This window comes from Pollicipes pollicipes, unplaced genomic scaffold (assembly GCF_011947565.3).
Source record: "Pollicipes pollicipes isolate AB1234 unplaced genomic scaffold, Ppol_2.1 Scaffold_3447;HRSCAF=4054_pilon_pilon_pilon, whole genome shotgun sequence".
Classification (NCBI taxonomy): domain Eukaryota; kingdom Metazoa; phylum Arthropoda; class Thecostraca; order Pollicipedomorpha; family Pollicipedidae; genus Pollicipes; species Pollicipes pollicipes.
In genome coordinates this window covers 36,184,640-36,210,518 of record NW_023596297.1, presented here as the reverse complement: position 1 = coordinate 36,210,518, position 25,879 = coordinate 36,184,640, and the positions used below count along the sequence as shown (strand labels likewise).

Genomic DNA, 25,879 nt, shown 5'->3' with positions numbered 1-25,879 from the left:
AGTGTCCCCGCCGTCCAAGCGTCCAAAACCAGGCCAGACCGGCCGTCGTCGTGCTGCGGACCGGACCCGAGCGGCCGCCCTTGGCGCTCGCCCCGCCGCCCGGAGCGTCTGGTGCCGCTGGGCCGCGGGGCCGGCCCCGCCCGTCCCGCCATCTGTGTTCGCCCGACTCTCGTCGTTTCCTTATTATAGCGCGTCATGATGGAGGAGACAAACGCAAGTTGTAAAAATAATTTTTCGCGATAACACAACAAGGCACAGCTAAAACAACAGTGGCTGCACTCGCTGACGGAGGCACTCGGAGCGGACCCGGCTCGCGCGCCCGTGCCGTCCCCGGGCGGCTCACGCGGCCCCGGCCTATCACAGCTGCGCACGGCCTCCAACTCCCCACGCACACAGCAGGCCGGCAGCTCACATGACTACGCACATGCCCGACTCCTCGTCGCCCCTGTGTTTGGTGGGCACCTCGGTCAGCTGGCGACCTATCAGCGCCGGCTTGACGGCCGCCGGCTGCGGCCGCTCCGCGAACACGGGCCCCTCCGGCTCGGGCTCAGGCGCCACGCCCGCCAGATTCAGCCGGATGCGGCCGGCCAGCGGCGGCCGCGCCTGCGGCACCGCAACGTTACCGTCCATCAGCGCGCGCGGCACCGACACGTTACCGTCCAGCAGCGGCTCCGGCGAGGGGGCGCCGCCCAGCGCTGTGGGGTCCGCCGCCAGGGCGGGCGGCGCGGGCTCGGTGTCGGCCGCCGCCGGCGACGCTGCAACAACAGCCGACGCGTCAGTCGGCGACATCGGCCGTCGGCCACGCCGTCACAGGCGGCCGCCGCCGGCGTTACCGGGCGGTGCAAGCAGCAGGCGCGGTGCAGTGGCAACCCGTGTGAAACGAGTACCTCCTGCGCCAGAGACAATTGTGGTCACGCCCGGAACGAACGCTAGCAATTAACACGTTACGAACGGCAAGACTAGTGGATGCGTCGTTTAAAACATATAGGTGCTTTGCATTGCTTTTGTCCAACGATGACAGTGATACAGGCATGGGTTTGCTGGTATCGCGATTACACCTAATTCACTACATAAATAAAAGAAACACTGAGACTGAAGTGTTACATGAAATGTAAAACTAAAATTATACGATTTGTGACCGCAATGCGCAACCCAACACCAACTTGTCAAAGACGTAGCACACAAGCAGAGTATTCAGCATGAAAAAAGACACCGTTGTCAATAGTTTTATAGAAAGTGTCCTTTTCACTATCACAAACTGACCAAACTGACATTTTGAATGACGGCGCCACGCGCGAAACAATCATTTGCATAGCAGCGAGAAGGATGCCATCTTATGTATTACTGTCTGCATGCTGGCTAATTTACTTTTCCTCCAACGAAGCTGCCTTTTGTTGAGGGGGATGGGAGTTGGGGGGTTCGGGGGAAGAGGCGGGAGAGCTGGGTCGACCTACGATAAAATGCCGGCGACAAGAGTAAAGAGACAAAACGGCGCCCGACCCATACTCATGCCAAGCAAACAAGGTCCCTAACCATTCATCATCCAGCTGCAGCCATTCTTGCGCACAGGTCACGCAAGTAGTGCTTCGGTGTTAAAATGCGACACGGAAAGCCTTAATAAAACTGCTTGGGGGGTGGACGGTATTGTACAAAACAGCATCAGAGCCTTAAAGCCAGCGGCCTTCGAGCACATACAGTACTGCAGCATGGTAGGCGCAGTACAGTGCGCGTCATGCTGGCACGGCAGGCGGAGTTTGCTTTCACTTTCTGCAAAACAAGCCCAACAATGCATCCGGCTCGCCGCCCCGCAGCGTCACGGGGCCAATGCTGCAGGTTAGGTGGAAAATGCCATAAAAGGTCGAAGGTCCCAGCATTGATGCTGCTGGACACACCCCATGCAAGTTTTAGCAGTAGCCGGTGCACAAAAGGTGAGTGGGAAGGTGATCATACAAAGTCAAGTATAGCAATGAACACAAGTTTCCGAGTTATTTGTTTATCTGAAGCTATGCAGCTCATAACGCCCCGGCGAGAAGACAACAAATAGTAGGTCACGGTTCAATGTTCAATAGGTCACAGTCTAGCTAGGGGTGGGGGTGTCAATCAATTTTCAAAGACCAATTTGATGTCAGAGTTGGCAGGCTGCATCGAGAAAAAACGCAAATGCTGTAGTACCAGTAGCAATCGAGCGGCGCCGGGAACTGGCACCATAAGCTAGGATTATTCTTAAAATACCCACAGCTGTTTACTTCCTTCGGCTGAGATTTCCCAGACGAAACGGGCCGAGATCAATGCAAGCACACATACATCTGCTTTAAATACGCCATCGTCTAGTCAAAAATCAAGCGCCAAGCGGCTGACTTACCCTGCTCCGGACACCACCCCCGCCGCCGAACCCACCACGACGGTTCACCAGCTTGGCTACCGAGCCGGCTGAGACGAGGTCACGACCAACTGCGGGCCCCGGCGACGTCGGTCGCCGGCTCCCGCTGAGACGGCAGCGGCCGCCTCACGTCCCCGGCTGCGGCCGGCCTGCTCGACGGCCGGCTCACTCACCTCGGCTGCGGCCGGCCTGCTCGGCGGGCGGCGGCGTGTCACGTGACGCCGGCTCCCGCTGAGACGGCAGCGGCCGGCCTCACTCACCTCGGCTGCGGCCGGCCTGCTCGGCGGGCGGCGGCGGGTCACGTGACGCCGGCTCCCGCTTGACGTCCACGTCCGGCTCCGGCTCCAGCTGCGGCTCCGGCTCCGGCTCCAACTGCGGCCCCGACTCCGGCTCCAACTGCGGCTCCGGCGCCGCCTCCTCCGCGTCCTCCGGCTCCTGCTTCACGGCCACCAGCGGTACGGCAGCGACGCTCCGGTCCTCCGGCGCAGCGGTGGCGTCGCCGTCGCCGTCGCCGTCGCCGTCGCCGTCGCCGGGCGCCTCCTCCTTGTCCGGGACACTGGCACCGGCCTGTTCCGCGTCGATCCCGCTGACCTCGGCCGACGCTGGCGCGGCAGAGCCCGCCAAGCTGTCCGCTTCCGTGACGGCGCCGCCCGAATTCGCAGCGACCTCTTCTGCCTTCGCAGCCGCATCGTCCCGTTTGACGTTGGAATTCTCCTCGTTGTCAAGGGGAGTATTTGCTGTCGCCACGTCCTCCGGCTTGACGTCAGTGTCTTCTTTCTTGACTTCAGTGTCCTCTGTCTTGACGTTGGCGTCATCTGTCTTTACGTCGGGGTCTTCCATCTCCACGCCGGCGTTCTCGTCCCTGAGGTCAGCGTCCCGGGCAGCATTACCTTCAGCTTCCTCTTTCTTCGCGTCCACATCATGCATAGTTACGTCAGCATCCAGCTCCGTCCTGACTTCGGCGGGCTTTTCCGCGCCTGCGGCCTTCACCCCCGCCTCGGCGTCGCCGACGTCGGCGTTAATGTTGGCGCCCGGCTCCGCCTTGAGCTCATCAGCAGAAGGCTTGCGCTCGGCGTCGTCGGCGGGTTCGTCGCCGGCGGCGAGGCTGCCGTCGGCCGCCGCCGTGTCCACGGAGGCGTCGTCCGTGCTGTCGCGGCTCATCGACTGCAGCAGCAGCGTGGTCTGTAACAGCGCCAGGCACACTGTCAGCCACGGCGCCGGCATCCCGCACAGCGAGGTCCGCGCAGCTCATCCACGCGATGCTGTGTGACATGCGGGAGGCGTCGGCTTCCTGCACCAGCCGTGAGCGACACAGGAAATACGGCGTAATACGCGTGCCTCGGTTAACATGACCGCTCGCGCACATCATGGCTCTGCACGGCACAGCCGTTTTTCCCGGTTCGATTACGACCGAATCAGCGATGGTGCGTTGATTTGTTCTCATCGAAATAATGCAGCTCAGTACAATGTTCCTCACTGACGATAACTGAGTCTACGCAGCGTAACGGCGCTGCGGCTGCTGCCGCTGTCCCGTGATGCCTCTGTGCCACCACTACTGACCTTGTGGTCCTCGAAGCATCCCGGGTGGTAGGCCTTGCCCTCGACGCGGATGCAGTCGCGCAGATGCCACTCCTCCGACTCCTCGTGGTAGAACTGGCGCAGCGTCTCGCCGCACACCTGCGCCACGACGCGGCGTTCCGTCAGGACTTCCCATGGACGCCAGCGGGGATACTGGACCAGAAAAGGCGGCGTGCGTCCCTGTCTACCGCGCCTATAGATAAGCTTGCACCGAATGTCACGCGTATTTGTCTCTAATTACCTAGGCTACCAGGACACTTCTCTAGCTGCATAGAGGTTTCCAGCGGTTCACAAATGCACCAAAGACGGCTACGAGCTCGACATTCACCACTTCTCGCAGATTCCATTTCGCGGCTCATAAACCGTTACCGGTACACACACCGGCACAACGCTTTATCGCAAGCAAATTGCCCCAAAGGCATCACAGCCGATCCTTACACTGAAACTGGCATTCCCATGCGGTGCAGCGGAGGCCAGCGCGGGTCGCTCGACCAGCGGCGGCGAGGCTCTCACCTGGCACTTGTTGTCAGCCTCGGTGGGCCCCACGGGCGCCGAGCACATCGACTCCAGATCCTCGGCCTCCTCCGTCGCCTCCAACGCCTCCGGCTGCTCGAACGCAGGGTCCGCTGCGGCGGCCGCGCCGACACGGGTCACCGTGTGCCGAGCGGGGCGCGACAACGGCGCCGACTTCCCCCAGACGCCAGCAGACACTGGACGGCGACGGCGGCACTGGTCGCCATAGACGGCTGGCCACGTCACCTCCGACAGACCCCGCTCACCCCCACGCATCTGCCCCACGTGCGCGCGGCCTGACAGACAGTACGCGGCGCTGACCACACCTCACAGACGTCAGTTGCTCCTGACTCGTCCTCGCGCCCACCCATTCTAAATCCCTTACGCAGCTGCACTCGCAGCTCCTGAAGCGCCGCTCAGCCTGGCCAGCGGGCGGCCGGCTGCCCGCCTCCTGTAGCGCTCACCCCTGTCGTCGGCGTCCTCCACCTCCTCATAGGCCATCCAGCTGGCCAGGTCGTAGTACCAGCGGCGGCTCTGGGCGCGGCGCGTGCCCTCCTTCTCGCGCCGGTTCTGGCGGAAGTGCCAGTCCAGGTGGTTCGAGTACTGCACCGTCTGTTCTGGCAGAAAGCGCGAGCCGCACGACGAGCACTGGATGCCCGAGTACAGCAGGTTGATGAGGCCCGGCTGTCGGCTGGCGAAGACGGAGGCATCCGGTCAGGTCAGGTCAGGTCGAGCAGCGCTGACCTGTCCGTCCAGCTGGTCTGGGGTGGTGACCGCGCGAGACCCCGACACCGTCGCCGGGTCCAGACGCAGACGGCAGATGACGCCACAGCGCTCCACACGGCGCTGCCGGCGCCCGGGCTGCCCTGAACGACACTGCTGAAGGTGCTGCTGCCGGCAGTGCTACACTGTCGCTGTTTGGCTACTGATTGAGCTAGGCTCGAAATACCAGCAGACAGGTAGCATCTAGAGGTGACTATTCGGGTCAGTCCAAACGCTATGACTGGGAAAGACGGCAAACAACTCCAAAATGAACACGCTAAAAACTACGCAACCGTGGTCCTGAAGAACTGCTCACGGGGGGGGGGGGGGGGGGGGAGCAAACACCCCTCGCCGGCAAGGCTTGCTAATATAGCTGATCATTGCAATCTCACAAAGAAACTTGCCCCAAAACGGGCACACAGGACATAACACTGCAAAATAAAAGACGTGTCAACTGGACAAGCCCTGTGCAAGCATCGGCGAGGAGCTCACATTTTCAGGCTTTCGGCCTTCCAGTTGATCTCCTTGATGTTCTTAATCTCCTCCTCCTTTTTATTGTTCTTGTTGCGGCCCTTGCCAGCGCTGGGGAACTTGATGAGGCCGGTCTGCTCCAGCTTGCTGAGCAGAACATTGAGGTCCATGCCGATCGCACCAGGAGCCAGCGCCACTCCTGTCAGGAGGCCACAGTCACGCCGTCGCACATGTTATCAACAAAACGCGTGGCACACCGCGAACGTACACACAACAAGCGCAAGCAACGCACAAAATGACCTCACCTGCAACGGGCAGGAAAGGCATCATAAGATTGGCACCCCCATCTAAATATCTTCTGAACATATTTGGAAGCTAGTCTTGCGCGGCAAAATTCGAATCCGAGTGGTTTGCATACAGAAGGCCAAGCTCCGATCGAACGGATAGCCTGATCTCAAACGACCTCCTGAACAGCGGACAGGAATGTAACCGCAGTCCGTGCCGCATAGCCAAAATATGACCACCCATGCCAACTTGACTCCTTCTGGCCACCTTCCATCTACTCCTCGCGTGTCGCTCCAGCCAATCAATGCTGACGTTTGTCTTAGCGGAACTGGGCGCTGATATCCAGCCAGAGGGCAGGCGTAACAGTACGTACCTGGATTTTCAGCGTGGTATGACGGGCCTGATGGCTTGCTGACCGTCGTTGGCAGCATGTTGGTGAGGACGTCCAAATTGGAAGATGCTGAAAGGCAATCAGGTTACCCACCGCAAAAGAATGCCACTGGATTTGAAGCAAGTTCCACCTCGGCAGTTCTATATGTAAACGCTGCTGCAAGAAACTCTGCCTCAAACGTCTCAGTGGGGTACGCAGCATGTTGCACATATGGGGATATATCGTGGCCCATGTACGCACCTATCTGAACACTCCGCCGACTTATCCTGTCATTGTCGCTCCATTAGCACCACCGCAGCGCCGGCCTTTACGCGCCGTGTCATCACAAACGCCAGGCCACATCATACCATGCTCTTTTCACTGCGCCTCGAGACCCAATCGCGCGCAGGTCATTAGACACAAACCCAGGTCAACCTGAGCGTACACTCACCGCCGCGCGAGTCGCTGTCGTTCTGCTCGTCCCAGGCGGGCTGACGGCCGGGCCGGCCGCCGGCGGCGGCGGCGGCGGCGCGCGGTCCCGGCCCCGGCCCCGGCGCCGGCCGGCCGCGGCCGAACGGCTCGTCCTGCGAGCCGTCGTCGTCGTCGCGCGGCGGTGCCGGCCGGCCGCCGGCCGGCTGCTGCAGCTCGCGGTCCTCCCAGGGCAGCGGCCAGCCGGCCACGTGCGGGTGCATGCCCTTCATGGTCATCCGGCCCGGCTTCACGCGCACCGGCACGCGCGTCAGGCGGATGTAGTGCTTGCGGCCGGCCACCACCACCGGCAGCGGCAAGCCGCCGAACTCGGTGCGCATCACGTGACCGTTCAGTTCCATGCGCTCGAAGCCGTCGCGAAAGCGCAGCACATGCGGCTTGCCAGCCACGTCGAAGCGCTGCGGCTTGCAGTCGAGGTAGATGGGCACCGTCTCGCTGCCGTCGATGATCAGCTTGATCTTGCCGGCGAGCAGGTCGGTGCGCCGGCGGCCGATGGCCACGCCCGGCGCCGGCCCGTCGACGCTCAACGCCCGCTGCCGGCCGTCCAGGCTCACCTGGACCGGCTCGCCGCCGAAGAACACCTGGTGGCCGTGGCCGTCGATGAACACCTCCTTCGTGGGGCCGCCCAGCCGGACGCGGTGCGGTACGCCGTCCACCAGCACCTCCGAGTACTTGTCGTTGAAGCGGCAGAGCACGCGCTGGCCGTCGACACTGACTTGGCGCGATCCCGGCTTGAAGAAGAGCATGCGCGGGTCGTCCCAGCCCAGCAGGCAGATGCAGTTTTCGCCGTACCAGCGGATCTCCTTGGGCTCCTCATTGATGAAGGTGGACGTAGTGTCGGCCTTGTCGCGCTCCACCTGAGCCAGGTCGTCGGCGCTCGCCTCCGGCAGGTCCGGCTCGTTGGTGAACTCGAACTGCACGGCGAGAGGCGGCGGTGGTGCCGTCAGGGCGACGCGAGAACTCGGTCACGAACCGGGCTCGCCTCGTGACGACGACCACTTACGGCGCGGCCAGACGACGTGAACGCCCCGGCCACTTCGACGAGCCCATCACCTTGAGTGCGGCAGACCGCAGCACACAGATGGCGGACCGCGCACTCGCATTCAGCGCCAGACTGGACCGCTGATCATAACACGCATTTTCCGTAACCGTAACAATTATCAGGCAGGACCGCGGTTACTAGTATAGAGAAAGATCCTAGATCCAGCTGCGCATTTTCCGCGAGGATTGATTGAGGAGAGGAGGATTGACACTTTCACCACCAGACTCCATTTGTAACCAGGTCGGTCGGGATCTTGTCTCTTGTGTCTACAGTGCTAAGCGGCCACTGAATGAATTCAATAATCCTCTCATCTAATCATTCAGACTTTCTTATTACTTGAAAAGAACCTATAGGACCACGCCATACATCTACCAGAATACCAACCGAGCGTCCTCCATTCCCCATTCCACTCGGCGCCATCAGCGCCCAACCCGGGCGCTCTGGCGGCCTTACCTCCTCGAAGCGGCCGTGGGCCGGGTGGTGCGGCTGCGGCCGGCCTCTGCCCCGGCCGCGGCCGCGGTACGGCAGTGTGCGCTCCTCCTCGAACGGTGGCCCGGGCCGGCCGCGCATCCCAGTCGGCGGCAGCCGCCCGCCGCCCCGAGCCCCCGCGAACGGGCCGAACACACTGTGGGCGCGGGGACGTCGCGTCAGACACACCAGCACACTCGCCACCGGCCGCGGAGCCAAGAGAGGCAGGCAGGCGTCACACACACCAGCACACCCGCCACCGGCCGCGGAGCCAGGAGAGGCAGGCAGGCGTCAGACACACCAGCACACTCGCCACCGGCCGCGGAGCCAGGAGAGGCAGGCAGGCGTCAGACACACCAGCACACCCGCCACCGGCCGCGAAGCCAATAGAGGCAGGCAAGCGTGAGACACACCAGCACACTCGCCACCGGCCGCGAAGCCAGGAGAGGCAGGCAGGCGTCAGACACACCAGCACACTCGCCACCGGCCGCGAAGCCAGGAGAGGCAGGCAGGCGTCAGACACACCAGCACACTCGCCACCGGCCGCGAAGCCAGGAGAGGCAGGCAGGCGTCAGACACATCCAGCAGCACACCACCGCCAAGGACACCAGCTCCAGCGGTATTTGTGTTATTCACTTATCCATCCTTACGAGTGCATGTCGAGCAAGCAGCTTGGCAACTAATACTTTACACTCACATCATTCCTAGTATTGTTAATTATTGCTTTACACTCACCTAATAAAATCCCAATATAACACCCACCAAGATTCACACGGGTTGGACCAGATAAGATTGCATGCAAACAAGCGTTGGACTCGACACGCACCGCGGCGGCGTCTGGGGTCTGCGCCCGGTGTCGGCGCCAACTAACCTGGGGTGTGGCCGGTGATCCTGGTCGCGGTACTGCTCGGGCGGCGCGCCGAAGCCGGCCGGCCCGTGCCGCGGCGGTGCCGGGCCTGGCCGGCCGGGCAGCGGCAGCAACGGACGCGAGTCCCCGGGCCGGCGCCAACCGCCGCTACCACCGCTGCCGCGGCCAGCCGCCGACGGTTCGTCCCAGGCGCGGGAACCCAGCTCACTACCACCACCGCCGCCACCGGGCTCCTCTGCGGCCGTACGGCAGGTGGCGTCAGGCGGCACTGCGAGAGTCGGGGAGAGGACGCAAGCCACGCCCGGGACAGGAGGGGGAGAGGACGCAGAGCCACGGCCGGGATAGGACGCGCCCCGGCGCCCAGGGCAGCACCGCTATATGTAAAGGTGCCCAGCCATCGTGGATTTGGACGTTTGGACATTTGGACATTGGAGCATTTGGACAACGGGGCCATTCGGCGGCACTTTCACTCGGCACTCACAACGTCAAGACCGTTTTAAAACCAGCATAATCCCAAATTGCAACGATGCTGTATGCAGCCACCGTGTTTGGTACCTGGTGCACGCGCGCCTGTCGGCAAGCTGTCTGGTGGTGACTGCGGTCCGGGACACCTCCCACCGCGCACGGCCCACTCACGTCTGTGTCTGGGCTCACGCTCGTCCGTGTCGGTCGGGCGCCGGTCGTCGGCATCGGCGACGCTGCTGGCCGCCGACGAGACGCTGTCGCGCCGGCTGCGCTCGGACATGCTCTGGCGCCGCTCCAGCGTGCGCCGCTCCTGGATCTTCTGCCGCTCGCCCAGCTGGATCACCTGATGACGGCCGAGGCCGCGTCACGACGACGACAAGCGCGCGGGAACGAGCGACAACGACACGGAAGACGGCGCATTCAAGACCAGTTGGATGTGCCGTTAAAGTGAGAGGTGCAGTCCTGCTCTTCAGAGCCGGCTCACGACGGACGGCTCGACCTTGGCTACAGTACTGGTGATGAGCAGACGAATCCAAACACACATTCGCCAGTGATCTTTACACATGAGGTTGTGCGGTGCAAGGAGAGGCAGTACTAAGACAGCTGAGCAAAAATTCAGATTTGTTAGAGACTACTCGACGGATGGGAGGCCACGTGACCAGACATTTCAATCCTCGAATCCATGAACACCACAGTACCAAGCAGCGACGCTGCACGCGGGAGGAACTGTGCCTACTGGCCTTACAGCAGGCGTACTGCACGCCGGGGAGGCTCGGCTGTGGCCGGGAGCGGCTGGCGGCGTCCTCTGCCGGACAGCGCGCGCACCTGCTGCAGGATGTTGTTGTACTGTTCCCAGGAGATGTTCTCCGAGCGCAGCTGCTCCTCGGCCTGGTGCAGGATCATCTTAATGTTCTTCTGCGTGGCCTCGGTCGACTCCTCGAGCGTGCGCAGCTCGCCGTCCAGGTCGAGCGGCTGCGGCGCCGGCAGCAGCGGCGGCCGGGCTGGCCGGCCGGCCGGCGACACACGCTGGTCCACGTCGCTACCTACGCCGACACGACGCCGCCGGTCAGCACGCCACGCGCGGCACCTCCGCCGACAGAGCGAGCCCACGCGCGCTGTCACCTCTGGCATAGGCCATTGGACTGGTATTTTGACCGATGGCAATAATTCAAAATCATGCGTTGTGAAATTCTTTCAAGCATCGAACACCATCCCAGAACGGATTCATGGCTTCGCATAACTACCATCGCGACAACCCTGAGTGATTTCGTTACCTCACGCTGGAATAAAAAAGGCAACATAACCTGTACATAACCATCCCATCGAACAAACGGGAAAAGAAAATATAAAATCAGGCACCACACATGCAACACTTAAGTAAACCACCACAAAAACAATGTTTAAACCACGCCTGACCTTGCCAAACCCATGGAGGACCTGCGGAACGGACCTCATATAAACCAAATGTTGCAAAGCCCAATGTACATATCCAGCAGTTAGTTGCCCTAGGCCATAACACCATGGGTAGTATGCTTAGGGTTCGCCACGCCATATTTGCATACAAGGACCAAGTCCAGTTTATTTCATGCAGCAATGACTGTTTAGTAATCAAGTGAGCTTTACCCAAGGCCACGAAGTCTGGAAAAATGTACGGGTAGCTTAGCTACACTTTAATATCCTTTATGCTGGTTCCAGAAACAAATGCACATAGAAGTCTTCACTTACAAAAACGCGACCACCTATAGCCTGATACAGCGTGAGTGGGTCGCAAATCAAAGGTTTCAGGATTAAGAAAAAAAATCTCGTAAAACCTACTGGATCTACACACCGAGCCGAACCCGCTGCCGCGGTGCGCGGGACAAGTGACGACGGCAGCCTCGGCGGTCGGCCCGCGCCGGACTGGACCGGACCGGACCGGACCGACCCGGCCCAGCCACCTCCCACCTGGCGTCGCTCGCCGCGCGCCCGGCACCGTCACCACCACCGCCCGTTAGCCGAGTGGAGCGTGCCGCCCGCCAGACCCGTGCGTCGTCCGCCGCCGCCACCACCAGGAGCACCAGCTGCGCCTCTCCACCACGAGCGCACCGGCGTTCGCTCACCTGCGCCCGACGGGCCCTCTTGTGACGCGGCACGCTGCTGCGGCGGCGGCGGCGGTGGGTGCGGCGGCTGCGGGGGCGGCGGCTTGGCCGCCACGGCGACGGCGGCAACCGGCGCCGCGGCCGGCCCGGCGGCGGCCGCGGCCGGGACTGCGTCGTCGGCGGTGGCGCGGCGAGGGATCCGGTAGTCGGCCGACAACTTACCGGGCGTGTGCTGCGCGGCGCGCGCACGCAGCGGCGACTTGAACGTGTCGGGCCGCGCCTCCTTCAGTTGGCGCCAGCCGCCCGTGCCGCCCGAGGCGGGCTCGACGAAGCGCAGGTCAGTGTCCTCTGAGCCGAACAGACTGCGGTGTCGACGCCAGGTCAGTGGCGGACATCAATAGCGGCGCAGGCTGCGGCTAGACGCAGCGCGGCGCCGGCAGACCGTGGACGCAAGCACACCGATGGCGCGCGCGCCGAAGAGAGCCCTTCTCGCACACACCATCGCGGCAGCTGCAGTGCAGTCGCGCCCACCATCGCAGACCGGCGCTGCATTGGCACAAAAACGGACGCATGACTGAAGTGACGCGCCTACACCCTCTTAACAGCTTTCTTAGCGACCTACATCTGTTCCAGGTAGCCAGCCGCACAGCGGTCGCGTTATCACAGTGGGGGACGTCGGAGTGCCCACGGCCTCGGGAGGCCGCCACTCACTCGTGGAAGCCCGACTTCTTGCTGTCGGCGGCGGGCTGGCTGTCGGCGGCCGGCACCGTCTGGCCCGAGAGCTGCCGCAGGTCCACATCGTTGACGTTCTCCTTCTCCATGTCGCTGGAGTCGGAGGTCCGCCCTGCCGCCGCACACGCCGCAGCGTCCGGGTCAGGTTCAGAGCTACACGCGCGAGAAGGGCCGCGGCGCCCAGACGACTGCTGCGTTATAGCGGAGCAGCCAGTCACGCGGAGCAGTACTGCCACACAATGAGGCGTCACCGGCAACAGGTACGACAACGCACAATAAATGTCTAAGCAAGCAAGCAAGGGGCGCTGGGTGGCAGTATAGTGTTGATTTCGTTGCCAATGAGGCTTTACGACACACTTCACAGCTAGGGCTATATGACGTTTCTTCAAAAGGTGGCACACCAGCCGATAATTTCACTGATTTTAGAGTTTTGCGGGGGCGAATCGATGGCAAAGCCACCGAGGATGACGATCAAACACATCTGAGAGCAGCGCAACACGACGCCGGCTGAACAGAGCTCCTCCATGGTGTCCCAGGTGAAACTCACGGCGTTTGGCCGGCGGCGGAGAGTGAGCGGCCGGCTCCAGCTGGCGCAGGTCCACGTCCTGTTGCGCACGCTCCGGGCTCGGGCTCCACGAGCTATGCTGCTTGTACCGGCGCGAGCGCGAGTTCTTAGCTCGTCGGAACACGGCCGGGCTGGTCTCGTCCTCGACCGGCGAGCTGTGGGCCGGCGACATTGCCGACGCCGGCTCGTCCTCGTCCTCGTCCTCCTCCTCCGGCACTAGCTTTTGAGCTTCAGCGATGGCGGGACTGTCGCGCGGGCGCGCCGGCTCCTCCACGTGCCGCCGTTTGGGCGACTGACCCGGCTTGAGCCGCGGCGAGTCGGGCGCCGACCGCTTGGGCGAGTCAGTCGTCCTGTGCTTGGGCGAGTCGGTTCGCTTGCGCTTCGGGGACTCAGATGGCTTCTGGCAGGGTGACTCCGCCTGCTTGGATTTGGGAGAGTCTGACTTGCTCTTAGGCGAGCTGCGTTTCTCCCTCCCTATCTCAAGCGACTTCTTTGATTGTTTCGATGCCGAATCCTTGTTCTTCGAGCTGGGGGAGCTTGACGACTTGGACTTGGACTCGTGCTTGGACGTCTTGCCCTTGTCCTTGTCTTTGGCCTTGTCCCTGCTCCTGGCCCTGACCGGCGACTCGGCGGCCGAGCGCTCGTCCTTGTCGCCCCTGCTGGATCGCTTCCTCTCGCGGCCCTCGTCGCCGCCGTGTTTGCGGTCGGCCGGCGGGCGGGGCGAGCGGCTGACCGACGGCGGCGGCGGCGTGGGCGGCCGCGACCTGCCCGCCGCCGCCGTCGTGTCACGAATCAGCGGCGGCGGCGGCGCCACACGGGGCATCGGCAGCAGCGGCGGCCGCGCCGCCGGCGACGGCGACGGCGCCGGCGCCGGCGCCGGCGTCGGCGTCGGCGCCGGTGGCGGCACGCTGGCCGTCGGCGGCGCGGCGCCGCGCTGCAGACGCGGGTCGCGGCTGACGCCCTGGCGCGGGTCCGCGCGCGCCACCGCCGAGCGCGGGTCTGAAGGCGCTGCTGACGTCATCACTTGCGCCGGTCGGATGGTCATCTTCGTCTGCGGACGGACGACAGGCGGCGACGGTCAGCGGCCGGGACACAGACAAACGGCTGCAATGGCAACGCGTAGCGCGGCTGTGGCGCAGCAGCCGCGGCGACAGTTCATGGAAGTCACAGTTTCGGGCACAAGAGTTATCATGGCAAACGAGTCAAATGCTGATAACGACTTCAACACGCTGCGCAATTGTCGCAGAGCGCAAAAAGAGAAGCCTAAGCATGCTCACGAGTTTTTCAGCAGAACGTGTTTGGTAACACCGAGTGACGTCTGATCAGCGCGCGTACCAACCAAACACCTCTCGTCTACGAGCAGCATGCACCACGTCCACCGCACGTCCCCAACAGCGAGCGACACGAGAAGAAGCCACCAACACCGACACACTGACCCGGCTTGTGTACATGTTAGCATGTCAAAGGTTGGGGCAAGCACTCTACAGCCAGCGCCGTGACGGCGTTTGTGTATCACACGGCGAGACAACCGGCCATGGGTCATGGACCCCGACAACTGAGTGCCAAACATGCCGCGGCTCATGGACCCCGACAACTGAGCGCAAAACAAACTGCAAGACGTCGGGAGTTCGCGCCGCAGCCTCTGTTGGCAGGAGCATTGTGCGGAAGGAGAGCGTTTCAGTGGTGTCAAACTTAATATCGATGGCAACGTGTTCTGTATTGATTGCACCGAGCGCTGATAATGTGCACTTCCGCCATCGCTGGTCCAGCGTGGCGTTCGATACTGGCCGCAATGAAAAGACTGGATGTGATGCGACCGAGCGGGTCGGTTAGGAAGTCCTGTTATGCTCCTGCTCCCAGCCTGGGGATGCTACCGCACGCGATCACAATGATATCCGTGCCAGGGGCACACCCGACCGGCCCGTTTGAGCGGATGAGAGCCCTCCCCCTCCCCCCTATAACAGGTGGTGACGGATGCTGAGCAGCTGCTGGAGGTCGTGTGCCACCCTAGCAGTACCCGCAGGTAACCCTCCCTCCCCCTCCCCCCCCCCCCCCCGCTGCGAGAGGCGCCTACAGCCGAACGCTGCAGCATGCAGAACCATCAACCATCGTATGAGAAGGTAGCGAACGTGGGACGATGGTGATCTTATCGCCTGTATGGTTGACATGAACAGCACTATTTCGCTTTCATAGACATTTACGGCACATGCCGGCCGTTACGAACAATACCGTAAGCCGAAGAAGAACATTGCCTGCTTGCGCTACTCGACCGACATGCTTGTTACGTAACAGTCTTTGGGGTCATTTTTGCAGCTCCACGCGGCTCCCACCGGCAGGTGACAAGATTGTGTATAAGCTGTATTCAAAGCTTTGCGCGCAAGCTGATCCATCGAGCATGATGAGCATTTCAGCAACGCCAAAATATGGTCATACCTAAGGAGAAATGGCACGTCCGCGACGTCTAAGTCGTGTGGAGGCCAATTCTTAAACGACTTTGAGTCTCCCGTAAGTGGGCAACATTCGTCTGGCTTTCCCGTCCCGCCCATGTAAACCGTTGGGCGGCACCTCGTCCAAACCAACTCAAATCGAAATCGACGTTACCTACAAGACATCTTAGACTTGCACCTGTGTCAAACCACCTAACCACTCGCGCGACGCTGCCTGACAGCAGGATGGCACCGCTCTACGCCTGCCGCCGCCGCGCGACTCGGAGCCCACGGGCCGCGCGCGCCCGGGAGGGAACACCACCGCCACGTGCTGCCGCCGCACACCAACCCAAGCGGCGACCGTGCCCAGCAAGCGTGCCACACCGCGTCCATCCCACCACCGGGCCCGGCAGCCACCTTAGACTTGTGGCGTGCGGACGAGTGGGCACGTCCGCGGTCGCCGGCGGCGCGCGCCGACGGCTCGGCCTGCGCCGCGCCGGCTGCCGCCGCCTCCAGCGCCGCCCGCGCCTCGGCCTGCGCCGCCACAAGCTGCAACGGCACGCGTCAGTCGATGGGGAGGCCACGACGCCACAATGGCGGCGGCGCTGCGCAACGGACGCAGCATCTGCCGGGCTCGGGTCATACACGGGTCCTGCCCGGACGGTGCAGCGAGAAACGGTCAGGGGTGCGTCGCGAGTGAAAGCCCCAGCGCTCTGTCCCCAGGAACAGCGTGCGGAACGCATGCACACGTCCCGGGAGCTGTACGGGACGCCTGAGGGTGTCCTGCTGACCGTGCCCAGAACGTCTGGGGGTCTCCCGAGGACAGTGTGCTGGGCGTCTGAGTGTCCATGGGATATCGCACGTCCGGGTACGCTGATGGCTGTTTGTGATGCGCTCGGGCGGGGCCTACCTGAGGCGATGCTGTGCTACTGGTGGCGACTGTAGACACCGGACTTGCTGTGACCTGCAAAAACGCCCACCATCAGGCAAACCCTCACAAACGCGAATGCTTGGAACCATTGATGCCACCTACACTCTGCGGCGCGCGGTGGCGGTGCCGCGGCATTCGCATGGCATCGGCGCACCGATGCGCCAGCACACTAGTCGATGGCAGCAAAAACGAGACGGAAAGGGCACCGACATCGTCTGTTAGGACTCACCGAGCCGCATCAGATTTGACCGTGCATTCTCCTAGAAGGCCAACAGCGCTGGCAACGCCACAAAGATCCGGCATAATCCCCATAAATAAGGAGCATGACGGAAGGAGAGTATAATTACGGCCCGGCCACATGTTGCTGTCGGATGTCGCGTTTGTCGCGCACCACGCGGCATCCGCTCGTTCCAATGACCTCTTTCCAGCTAAAGGCCGGCGAATGTGTGGCATGCGCTGGTCCAGGTTCTGGCCGCATGTTTGGAATAGTCTAACGGCGCTCCATATCAGACAGGGCAAGCTTGAGGTGAACCCCGCACCAGATGGGATTCTGATCCAGACCCGCATGCACGATACCGATTCCCCTTCCGAGCAACACTACACAGCCATGATCCGATTCAGATTCTCACCTCAAAATATAGGCCAAGTGATCTATATTGAGGGAGCGACTACTCGTAAACATGGTTTGGAGAATAAATCGTAGTTCGGGCCTCACAGAGGCTCGCGCAGGACGCCTATTTGTGTAGCAAGGTAGTCGAGCACAACTTTTGTTTAATCGAAATTTAAGATGGCGAGCCAGGACAAGGTACTGTATGCAAATCAATGATGCTTTTCGCATCAGCTCGATGATTTCATCCAATCAGCGAGTCGATTTCCATCCGTCAGATTCTTAAAACAACGCATTTTAGTCGACTACGGCAGAACTGCTTTCAGTCTGCTTTCGATGCAAACACAAGCCAGCCATCAGAAAAACGTCATTTAATGTTGCTGATACCTGACCTGCCCTACGTTACGATCCACATGAATTTGCCGTTGTTTGACTGGTCGAGGTCAGTGTTTCCGAACACAATATGATGGTGAAAGACCGGTGCGCTACTCAACGGACTCTGCCTCTCACGAGAACAGAATGAAACGCTCTGTTCAAGTCGTGCAATTTCCACCGTAAAAAATGAGCAGGATTTTCAAGACACTACGCAATCGCTAGAACAAATCCAGCAAGTTGGAATAGGAGCTGTTTTCATGCGTTTCTAATGGCCAAACACCATGGGGTTCAACAGACCTTTACAATCCAATCGTTTGCCTTAGGGGACAGGGGGGGGGGGGGGGGGTATGAATGGGGTCCCAACTAGAGAAAGCTTCGCAGTTGGGCAGCAAGTCTATACGCGTACGTCACTCCGCGAGGCAGGGCATACCACAAGCGTGTCTCCAGAATTCGTGGTTTAGCGCAAAAAAGCCCGGACGCTCAATATCGCTGTTATCGCGTTCAGAACATTCCGGGTGGAATTCATGACGACCAACACAGTTGTAGCCAGGCGATACAGGCGGGGATCCCAAGGACGACGGATCACATGCAAGTTCCACTCTCGTCCGAACGCCACGCCCAGTGCTCAGGAAAACAAAGCGACAACCCTACCCCTAATACCGTGCGTACCTGAGCCTGCGTTACGCCCAACGTGGTCGACGCCGCCATCATTCCACCCTACAGACGAAAGGCAGGCGTCAGTCTAACGGCCAGCGCCCCACACCAACCAACGCTGCACATCCGCTGCTGTCACCACTCGCGAGACACTGCCTGATTGCTCTCCCTCGGACGCAGCACACCGCGCTCTCTCGATAGCACCTCGCACACCAGACACGTCTCAGCTATGCACCTGTGCGAATCGCCACATGCAACTGGACCGGGTAGCACTGGCATCACCTTCAACGTCGCCTCGCCTCCCGACGACAGTGATGTGGGAATCATAACACAAGCTGGAGAACGAGCGTGGGGCTTTGACATCGCGACAGCGGAATGAAGACGGCTCCGCGATCACCTTGTTCTTCAGCTTGCTGGTGGCCTGCTGCAGTTCCAGCTGGGCCTTCTGCGTGCGGAGCTCTAGCAGCTCCTTCTGCTTGTGCATCTGCTCCTGACGGGAGCCGGCGCACTGCAGCTCCAGTTCCACCTTCTGGATCTGCAAGTTGAGCAGCTCCATCTGCTTCTCGGTGATGAGGTCCATGGAGGCGGGGCTGACCGCCGGCGCCGCGGCCGGCGCAGGCGCCGTAGACGAGGCGGGAAGACTAGAGGCAGCAGCCGCCGAGCCCTGTCGGCACCAGCCTCTGTCAATTGCAGCCCGCTACATCCCAGGATAAGAACACCCGAAGCATCTTGGAACTCGGCAAAGTATGGACAAAATGAATTCAATTTTTTAATAAAAAATTCTGGGCTTCTGAAAAAATCGAGGCGTCTATAAGCAGGTCCGAAGAGCCCCTCTGGAGGTTTACCTTTTTGAAGAGCTTCGGATTGATGTGGATTGTGTTCTTGTTGGCAGTGGCGGAGCTCATCACCGGCCAGGCCGGGTCAATGCTGTGGACCCGCAGGTCAATCGCGTACAGCTTTTTAGCTGGGAACACGCCTGACCAAGTCTGTCGCAGACGGAACATCGACGCCCGCACCTTCTCGTCGACCTGCCGGTTATGAGTGGGGTCACCCCGCCGCCGCCGGACCCCTGCTCGCTCCCCTCAGCCCTGACCGACAGACGGCATCGGCCGGCACCCGGCAGCTCGCCCGCGTCACACCACGCACTTTATTTCCATTCGCCATCACACATGGTCGCCTCGCTTCCACCACACGCAGGACGGACACAAAAATACGCAACGCAGCCCACGAGACTTTCGCTGTCTGCAAAAGAGATCGAGCGCCATTAGCTTCACATAAGGCGGACGCTTCCGGCAGCCGAGGTCGAGGGTGCAGCCAGTCTACCCTCGGGGGCCGTTGGGTCGGTATATGGAAAGCGACCAAGTACACAGTGAAGGCAACTCGCATCCGTCTTCTCCTTGGTCGGGGTCAGGACACAATGTGGACTAGTGCTGCTTCCAGACCGAGTACGAAGGAGTGTCAATGTGTTCAATATCTGTTACGTTGGTGGTTAAAGTGGCGTTGGACTTGGGGCTTTACGACGCGCTCAGCATCTGAGGCTGTGTTGCGTCGCCTGCCTCTCACCCTGGCAGGAAGGGCTTCTTCAGGATCATTTACTGTTTCCACAACGAACCAGTCGTGGTGGCCCAGGATCGCCGGTACACGTACTAAAGGGTTCGCCAGTCAACCCTTCTGTCATGCAGTATGCAATTCGCTACGACGGCTTGTTAAATCTCTGAGGGCAACAATCTCTAAAGCAGTCGACATGACCGGAGGTCGCCCTCATCGTCAGCAGCATATCCACCGTCGGTGACTGCCCGAGGGTCAGCCGCGGCTAGGATATGCTGCATCTGAGATGACAGTCCTGCCCTAGAACTTGCGCGAGCCGCGTGCCCAGAGGTAATCAAATGGTTCACTTCATCAGGTCAATTCAAACAACGTTCTCGGTCTCGTGTGTTCATGTTGACTACGTGCAAGCGTCACTGTACACACTGGTGCAACTGTTTTATTGCAATAAAACGCTGCACATCGGTACACGGCAGACCACCTATGGTGGACCGAGGCTCCGGCATGGCCTGGCAAGCCCCTGCCCGACCATCTGCACGCCGGCAGGGGCTCCACGCGATTCGCTGCTGCGGACGCTGCGGTCAGGCCGGCGCCAGCACACTGGCTGGCCTGGGATGGGCTGGTCTCGGCTCGGCTCGGCTGGGCTGGGCTCGGCTGGGCTCGGCCCGGCCCGGCCCGGCTCGGCTCGGCTCGGCTCGGCCCGGCCCGGCTCGGCTCGGCTCGGCTCGGCTCGGCCCGGCTCGGCTCGGCTCGGCTCGGCTCGGCTCGGCTCGGTCTGGCTGGGCTCGACTCTCAGCGGCCACACTCCTCCCGGCAGTGCGGCGGCCACGGAGCGTGACTGGCAGACGCCAAACAGGTCGCTGGTGCACCACGCTGCCGGAAGCGAATGTCCAGTCAGGTATGCTGAGGCCGGTGACATCCAGGACGGGTGCGAATCACTGAACGCAATGTTTCGTCTTTATCATTACGGTATGTTCCACATGTTTAACTAACCAACTGGGTTAGGTGACTCAGAGTAAGCAATTTCATCTCAATGATAGTGAAGTGCCACCACATTCTTTGGCGCCGCTTGACGAAATCAATTTTCTCCAAACGTCTCAACCGCACAACTGCCTAAAGCACGCAGACCACTTCAAAGGACAAAATGACAACGTGTCTAACGTCATATCTGCGAATGGCAAAATTGCTATGGTGTTTTATTCATATTTAGCCTGCAGTTGCTAGTCATCTTCGACCGGATGCAACAATTTGTACGAGCATGTGATTTCGAAAGGTCAGCGAACGATAGGCGTAACGCGGCTGTCTCAAACACATCCAAAGTCCTTCACAGCAAATAAGACTAAGCATCACCTAGAACACAATGAATGCACAATATGCGGCTATCCCAATAGGTATCAATGAGCTGTTACCTACACAGACAGTGCCGACCAAAGGTGACATGGGAGAGAGGAGATAGTGTATTTAGCGTGGTGCTCAACATTACAGCCTACTGCCCCTCCCCCTACACGGCGGCGCAGTGGCAACGATACAGCAGCACAATGGCAGAGAAGTAGAGGCAAAAACAAAGAAATAGGCAGACACAGGAAGAGGTGGGCACAGGGAGTGTGAGAGGCAGAGACAGAGACAGAGGCAGAACCAGAGACAGAGACAGAGGCAGGGACAGAGGCAGAGGCAGAGACAGAAGCAGAGGCAGAGATAGAAGCAGAGGCAGAGATAGAAGCAGAGGCAGAGATAGACGCAGAGGCAGAGATGGGGATAGAAACAGAGGCACAGGCAGAAGAGGCGGAGACAGAGGAAGAGACAGAGGAAGGGACAGATACAGATACAGAGACCAAGACCGAAGACCCAGAAACCAATCTAGTGCCCAAGATCGGGACTAGGGGCCAGCACAGGAGGGCGGCGCGGCACAGCTCGGCCGAGAGGACTCACCTGTCCGGGGGAGTGAGCCGTGCGCCGTCCGAGCCGCCGCCGTCTGGCCTCGCCGCCGCCCCAGCCGCCGGTGCCGTCCGGCCCTGGAGCCGGCCACTGCTGCAAGAGGCGGGTTTAGCGGCACGTTCGGTGCGGCCGCGTCATGTTACCTTCTCGAACACCGCGGCGAATGTCGACACTATGTTCTGGGTGAACAGCTGCAGGTACTCCTTGCCAACATTCTTCAGGATGGAGTCCATCAGGTACAGACATGGCAGCTTGTAGTCCGTCTGAGAACAATGTCCAGGCATGGTACATGTATTGATTTGTTCACATGCAGAGCCAGAGACCTATCCAAAGCATATCAAGTATGTTGAGTGCAATGGTCACCTTTAAAGTTGCATCCAGACCAACCACTGTTGGAACAGGCAGACACATTGTGAGAGGCATGTTAAGTGGTAAGACAGAAGTTTCATCATGCAGATGCACAAAAATGTCAGAAAATGAGGCCAGGCTGCTTCCAAAAGGCACCTTCCTATACAATGGTATGTCCATCTTCCATGACAGTTGAGGAAGAGGCTCCCTGATGCATAGAACTAGTGTAACAATTCCAAATGACATTGGTGGTTGTGGTCTCCATTACTTCAGCATTGAAACTGATTTATTCAATCCACTTATGTATTGTAAAAGGCACAAATGGATGAGATGAATATTGATCCCATACGCTTGGCTGCAAACCTCCATACACCTCACAGTCCAGTCTGTGTCAGCTTAGACCACAGCATTGTGTTCATAACCAGCTCTGTAAAAGTGGCATGGCCACTTATTGTCAATCACCTATGACATATGGCAGTGTTTGGCTTGCTTAGAGGTTTGCAAACAGCATATAAGCCTACAGCATGCAGTTACTTTCACATCTGTCTCTGTCTGTTCTGGTCACCCAGATCTGACATCAATCCTTGAATAATGCATAAGCAGTGCAGCACAAACATAACATCTAGCAAAAAGGCAATACATGAATCATGAGCATATACCAGAGCTGCCTGTCTGTGACCTGAGGTGGCAGACGTGAAATATCCTATCTCTCTGACAAACATGACATAGATGCAGTCTGCAGGACAGCATTTTCTATGGGTGTTATGCACATTGCTGAGCATGCCACATGACCTAGTTCATCATGATCTAGCATTTGTTTTCTGGAAATCAAAACTTGCAACCATCATCAATATTTTTAGATCAACATTGCTATATAAGTAACAAAGCTTACTCCTGACACCACCAGCTGGCGTAAATAATGTCTTGGAGGTGCAAACACAACCACATAGTGGCACAATACACAGGCTATCACAATGGAGTACCTGCTCTAGAATGCAGTACCCAACTGCATACTAGCCTTGGAGCCATGTCTTCTTTTTTAAATGTACCCAAAAGATATGCTTCAAAGCATGTTACACCTAATGGAAGCAAAACCATGATACTCATGTTGTGGATAGGGTTGGCAAGCATTCATCAGTAAATGATTCAACAAGTTTTAACCATGATTAACACAATATGGGCAAAACTGAAAAGCTATGCTTGCTTTCTGGTATAGCAGACAACAAAGCTGATTGCATTACAAATATTCTCACAAATGCTATCCATTTAATGCCACATTGACATATTTCAATAGCTTCACTGCTAAAGCATCAGTGCACCTCTTATGCCACAAACTGCAATAAACACATGCTTGGAGAATATGTGCAACCAATCCCAGCTTCCACATTGATGAATATCATAGGTTGTCACCTTACACAACCATAAAACTCATGATCACCTACCACACATTAGGACACTTGACCTTGTTCTTGTTTGCATCAAATTCAGGCCAAGCCAAATTGTGTTGAATATTAGTTGGTTTGTCATAACATTTGCTTACAATATGCTAGCCTGAAATTATTTTTGCCACAGCATAATTTTTTGAAACATTGGCTTGCTATAAAATGCAAGCAAATTGTTACACTTACAGGATTTTGCCTGCCTTTAAATGGACATATTGTACCTGGATCATCTTCTTTAGAGAACAAAACACAATTCATAATAAGTAAACAGCAGAATCATGTCATCCTTTATCATCAATATAACAATTAGGATGACCACTCAGTAAGTTTGAATGTTAACAGCATGATACAGGCACATCGATATTGTGACATTGCACAGCATGAAGCAGGAAGAACATCAGAGCAGAGAACACCATTCATAATAATAAAACAATTATATTATCTTACTTTGCAGACACAACAATTAGGATAATGAGAGCATACAAAAGGTTTTAACATTGACAGCATGATACTGGTGCACCAAAGCTGTCGTGACATTGCAAGGCTATGACGGCTAGTCTTTTGCTTTCACATCTTCAAAGTGCAGCTTTTGCAAACTGGCATTTGACTGGTCAACATGCAATGAAACATGACATCTTCATTTCATAAGAATATCATTAAATATAGACATATACATTGCACACAAACTGAGCAATGGGCTGCACTGGTATTGAATGGGGAATGAGAAATAACATGAGAACTTAGACTTAGAGAGAACTTAGAACAATCCTAAGTTTTCAATATTGGGTAGCAAGATTTGCATGAGGCATGTTACTACACATCAGGAAATATTTAAAAAGTATAACCTTAAACACAAGAATATTCTCAATATTCTCATTCTAATTGAGGATGTGTGCTGACACTGCACACACAACACACATACACAGCACCCACCCACCAACACACACACAAAATATAGGTATACATATATTTAGTCCACAATATTCCAAGTTGTCCTGAAATGGAAAAGTTCCACTATGACTAACATTACAATCAACATTTTACTTAATTGCAAGGAAAGATGGCATATTCCCCCTGCTTTTTTGTGAATATACTCCCTGCTCTAAGGTCAACCATTCATGCACAATATGTCTGTGTAAAGATTAGCAAAGTCCTGAGGTTTGACCATGTAAGGTGTTTATTCCTGTCTGGTCCAAGGTAAGCATCACTCTATTCCAGCTCAGTTATTGTTCAAAATTTTGTTTCATTGATATATTAATGACTGGCACATGACAACAGCCAAGCTAAGAGAATCTGAGTAAAGCTAAAAAAGCTGGGTGAAGGAGAATGATGCTACAAGCACCTGGAAACAACAAAATACAGTATCTGCAGGGTATACACATCAGTGACTTGTGCCACAACTACTGCCTGATGATGACAACAAAAATGACACTCTCAAAACTATATGACATTAGCTTCATCCAGTTTGAACTGTTGAAAACCAGCAGAGCCAGAGGAATGTCTCAATAATGCCTCCAGCTTTTTTTCTGACCCTGGTTACCAAGGCTCATTTAGGAACATACAAGACATGAACATTACTAGAACTGTGAACAAATTCAGAACTCCAAATAAGTTTCTGCAGATTAAATCAATACCATTAATACCTACACTGAAATGCAACTAAAAAACAAATGCACTCACATCAAAAGTAAACTTGCATCAAACAAGCCACTGCAAGTAAAAACACCACCATGATAATGACTGCTATCCTAACCATCTCAGCTCTAATCCACCTTGTCTCTAATAAAGCTGCACAGCACTCACCCTCGACAAGTGTTTTTCTATGGTCTGCACGATCACCGGTGCATTCACCGAATTTTCTTCAGCAAGGAGTGTCAACATATTGATGAGTGGTTTGCAGTTAAAGGTAAGGTCTTTTAAAGAAGAGAGATATTCTTTCTCTATTTCCTCTCCCATTTTTTCAACTGTCACCACTCAGAAACAACAGAACTTGCAAGCTTTCCAGCATATGCTCAGGTCGCGCGCCAAGGACCGGAACAGAAACAGACAAGCAAAGGTTAGATGATGTCCTATTAACGGTTTGAAAATAGCGACATCGTCACCAAGCACTTTGAATTGTGCGGAAAGCCAGCTTCTTGTCCGATCGGAGTCCTTGCAGTCAACCACATCCGCACACGACTATTCACACCACCATTCCGCCGCCATTTCCACCCATGCCCTTTCACAACAATATGCTGCGCATTTCGCTACCTTGCGTCACTTCAAAATGGCGACCACAGTGTAAGCTGCCACCACTTTTTAGAGAAATGAGTGCTTTTAGACTAAATGAACACTTGTTTGTCCAAGCCTCCTGAAGTAAACATGTAAAAAAGTTGAAAAATGTAATGATTTTTTAGATTTTGGTGTGCATGTTCATGATTTGTAAGCGGAGAACGAAACGTCTGCATGGTAAAATGCACAGTAAAAAACGTGGTAGGCTTAGTGATAAGCTGGAAATTCTCGACATTATCCTGAAATGAAAATATAAAATTATGCACAAAAAATTTGGCC

The 25,879-nt window shown here is 57.5% G+C and overlaps 1 protein-coding gene across 1 annotated transcript; it reads right to left on the bottom strand.

Moving 5' to 3' along the window:
- Positions 1-408: 408 nt before the first annotated feature.
- Positions 409-25,593, bottom strand: Pcf11 (Pcf11 cleavage and polyadenylation factor subunit). The gene is made up of 27 exons (XM_037215467.1): positions 25,133-25,593; positions 21,683-21,802; positions 18,905-19,087; positions 18,457-18,723; positions 18,075-18,122; positions 16,403-16,456; positions 15,910-16,041; positions 14,002-14,117; positions 13,118-13,680; positions 12,481-12,613; positions 11,992-12,131; positions 11,520-11,590; positions 10,517-10,642; positions 9,970-10,034; positions 9,782-9,821; positions 9,435-9,461; positions 9,230-9,285; positions 8,344-8,515; positions 6,811-7,762; positions 6,363-6,449; positions 5,726-5,903; positions 4,936-5,162; positions 4,472-4,584; positions 3,941-4,057; positions 2,683-3,562; positions 2,363-2,451; positions 409-603 (listed from the first exon to the last, which is right to left on the bottom strand). Exons 1-27 carry the CDS (start codon positions 25,283-25,285, stop codon positions 409-411), a joined length of 5,304 nt encoding a protein of 1,767 aa, XP_037071362.1. The 5' UTR covers positions 25,286-25,593.
- Between the last annotated feature and the right edge of the window lie 286 nt (positions 25,594-25,879).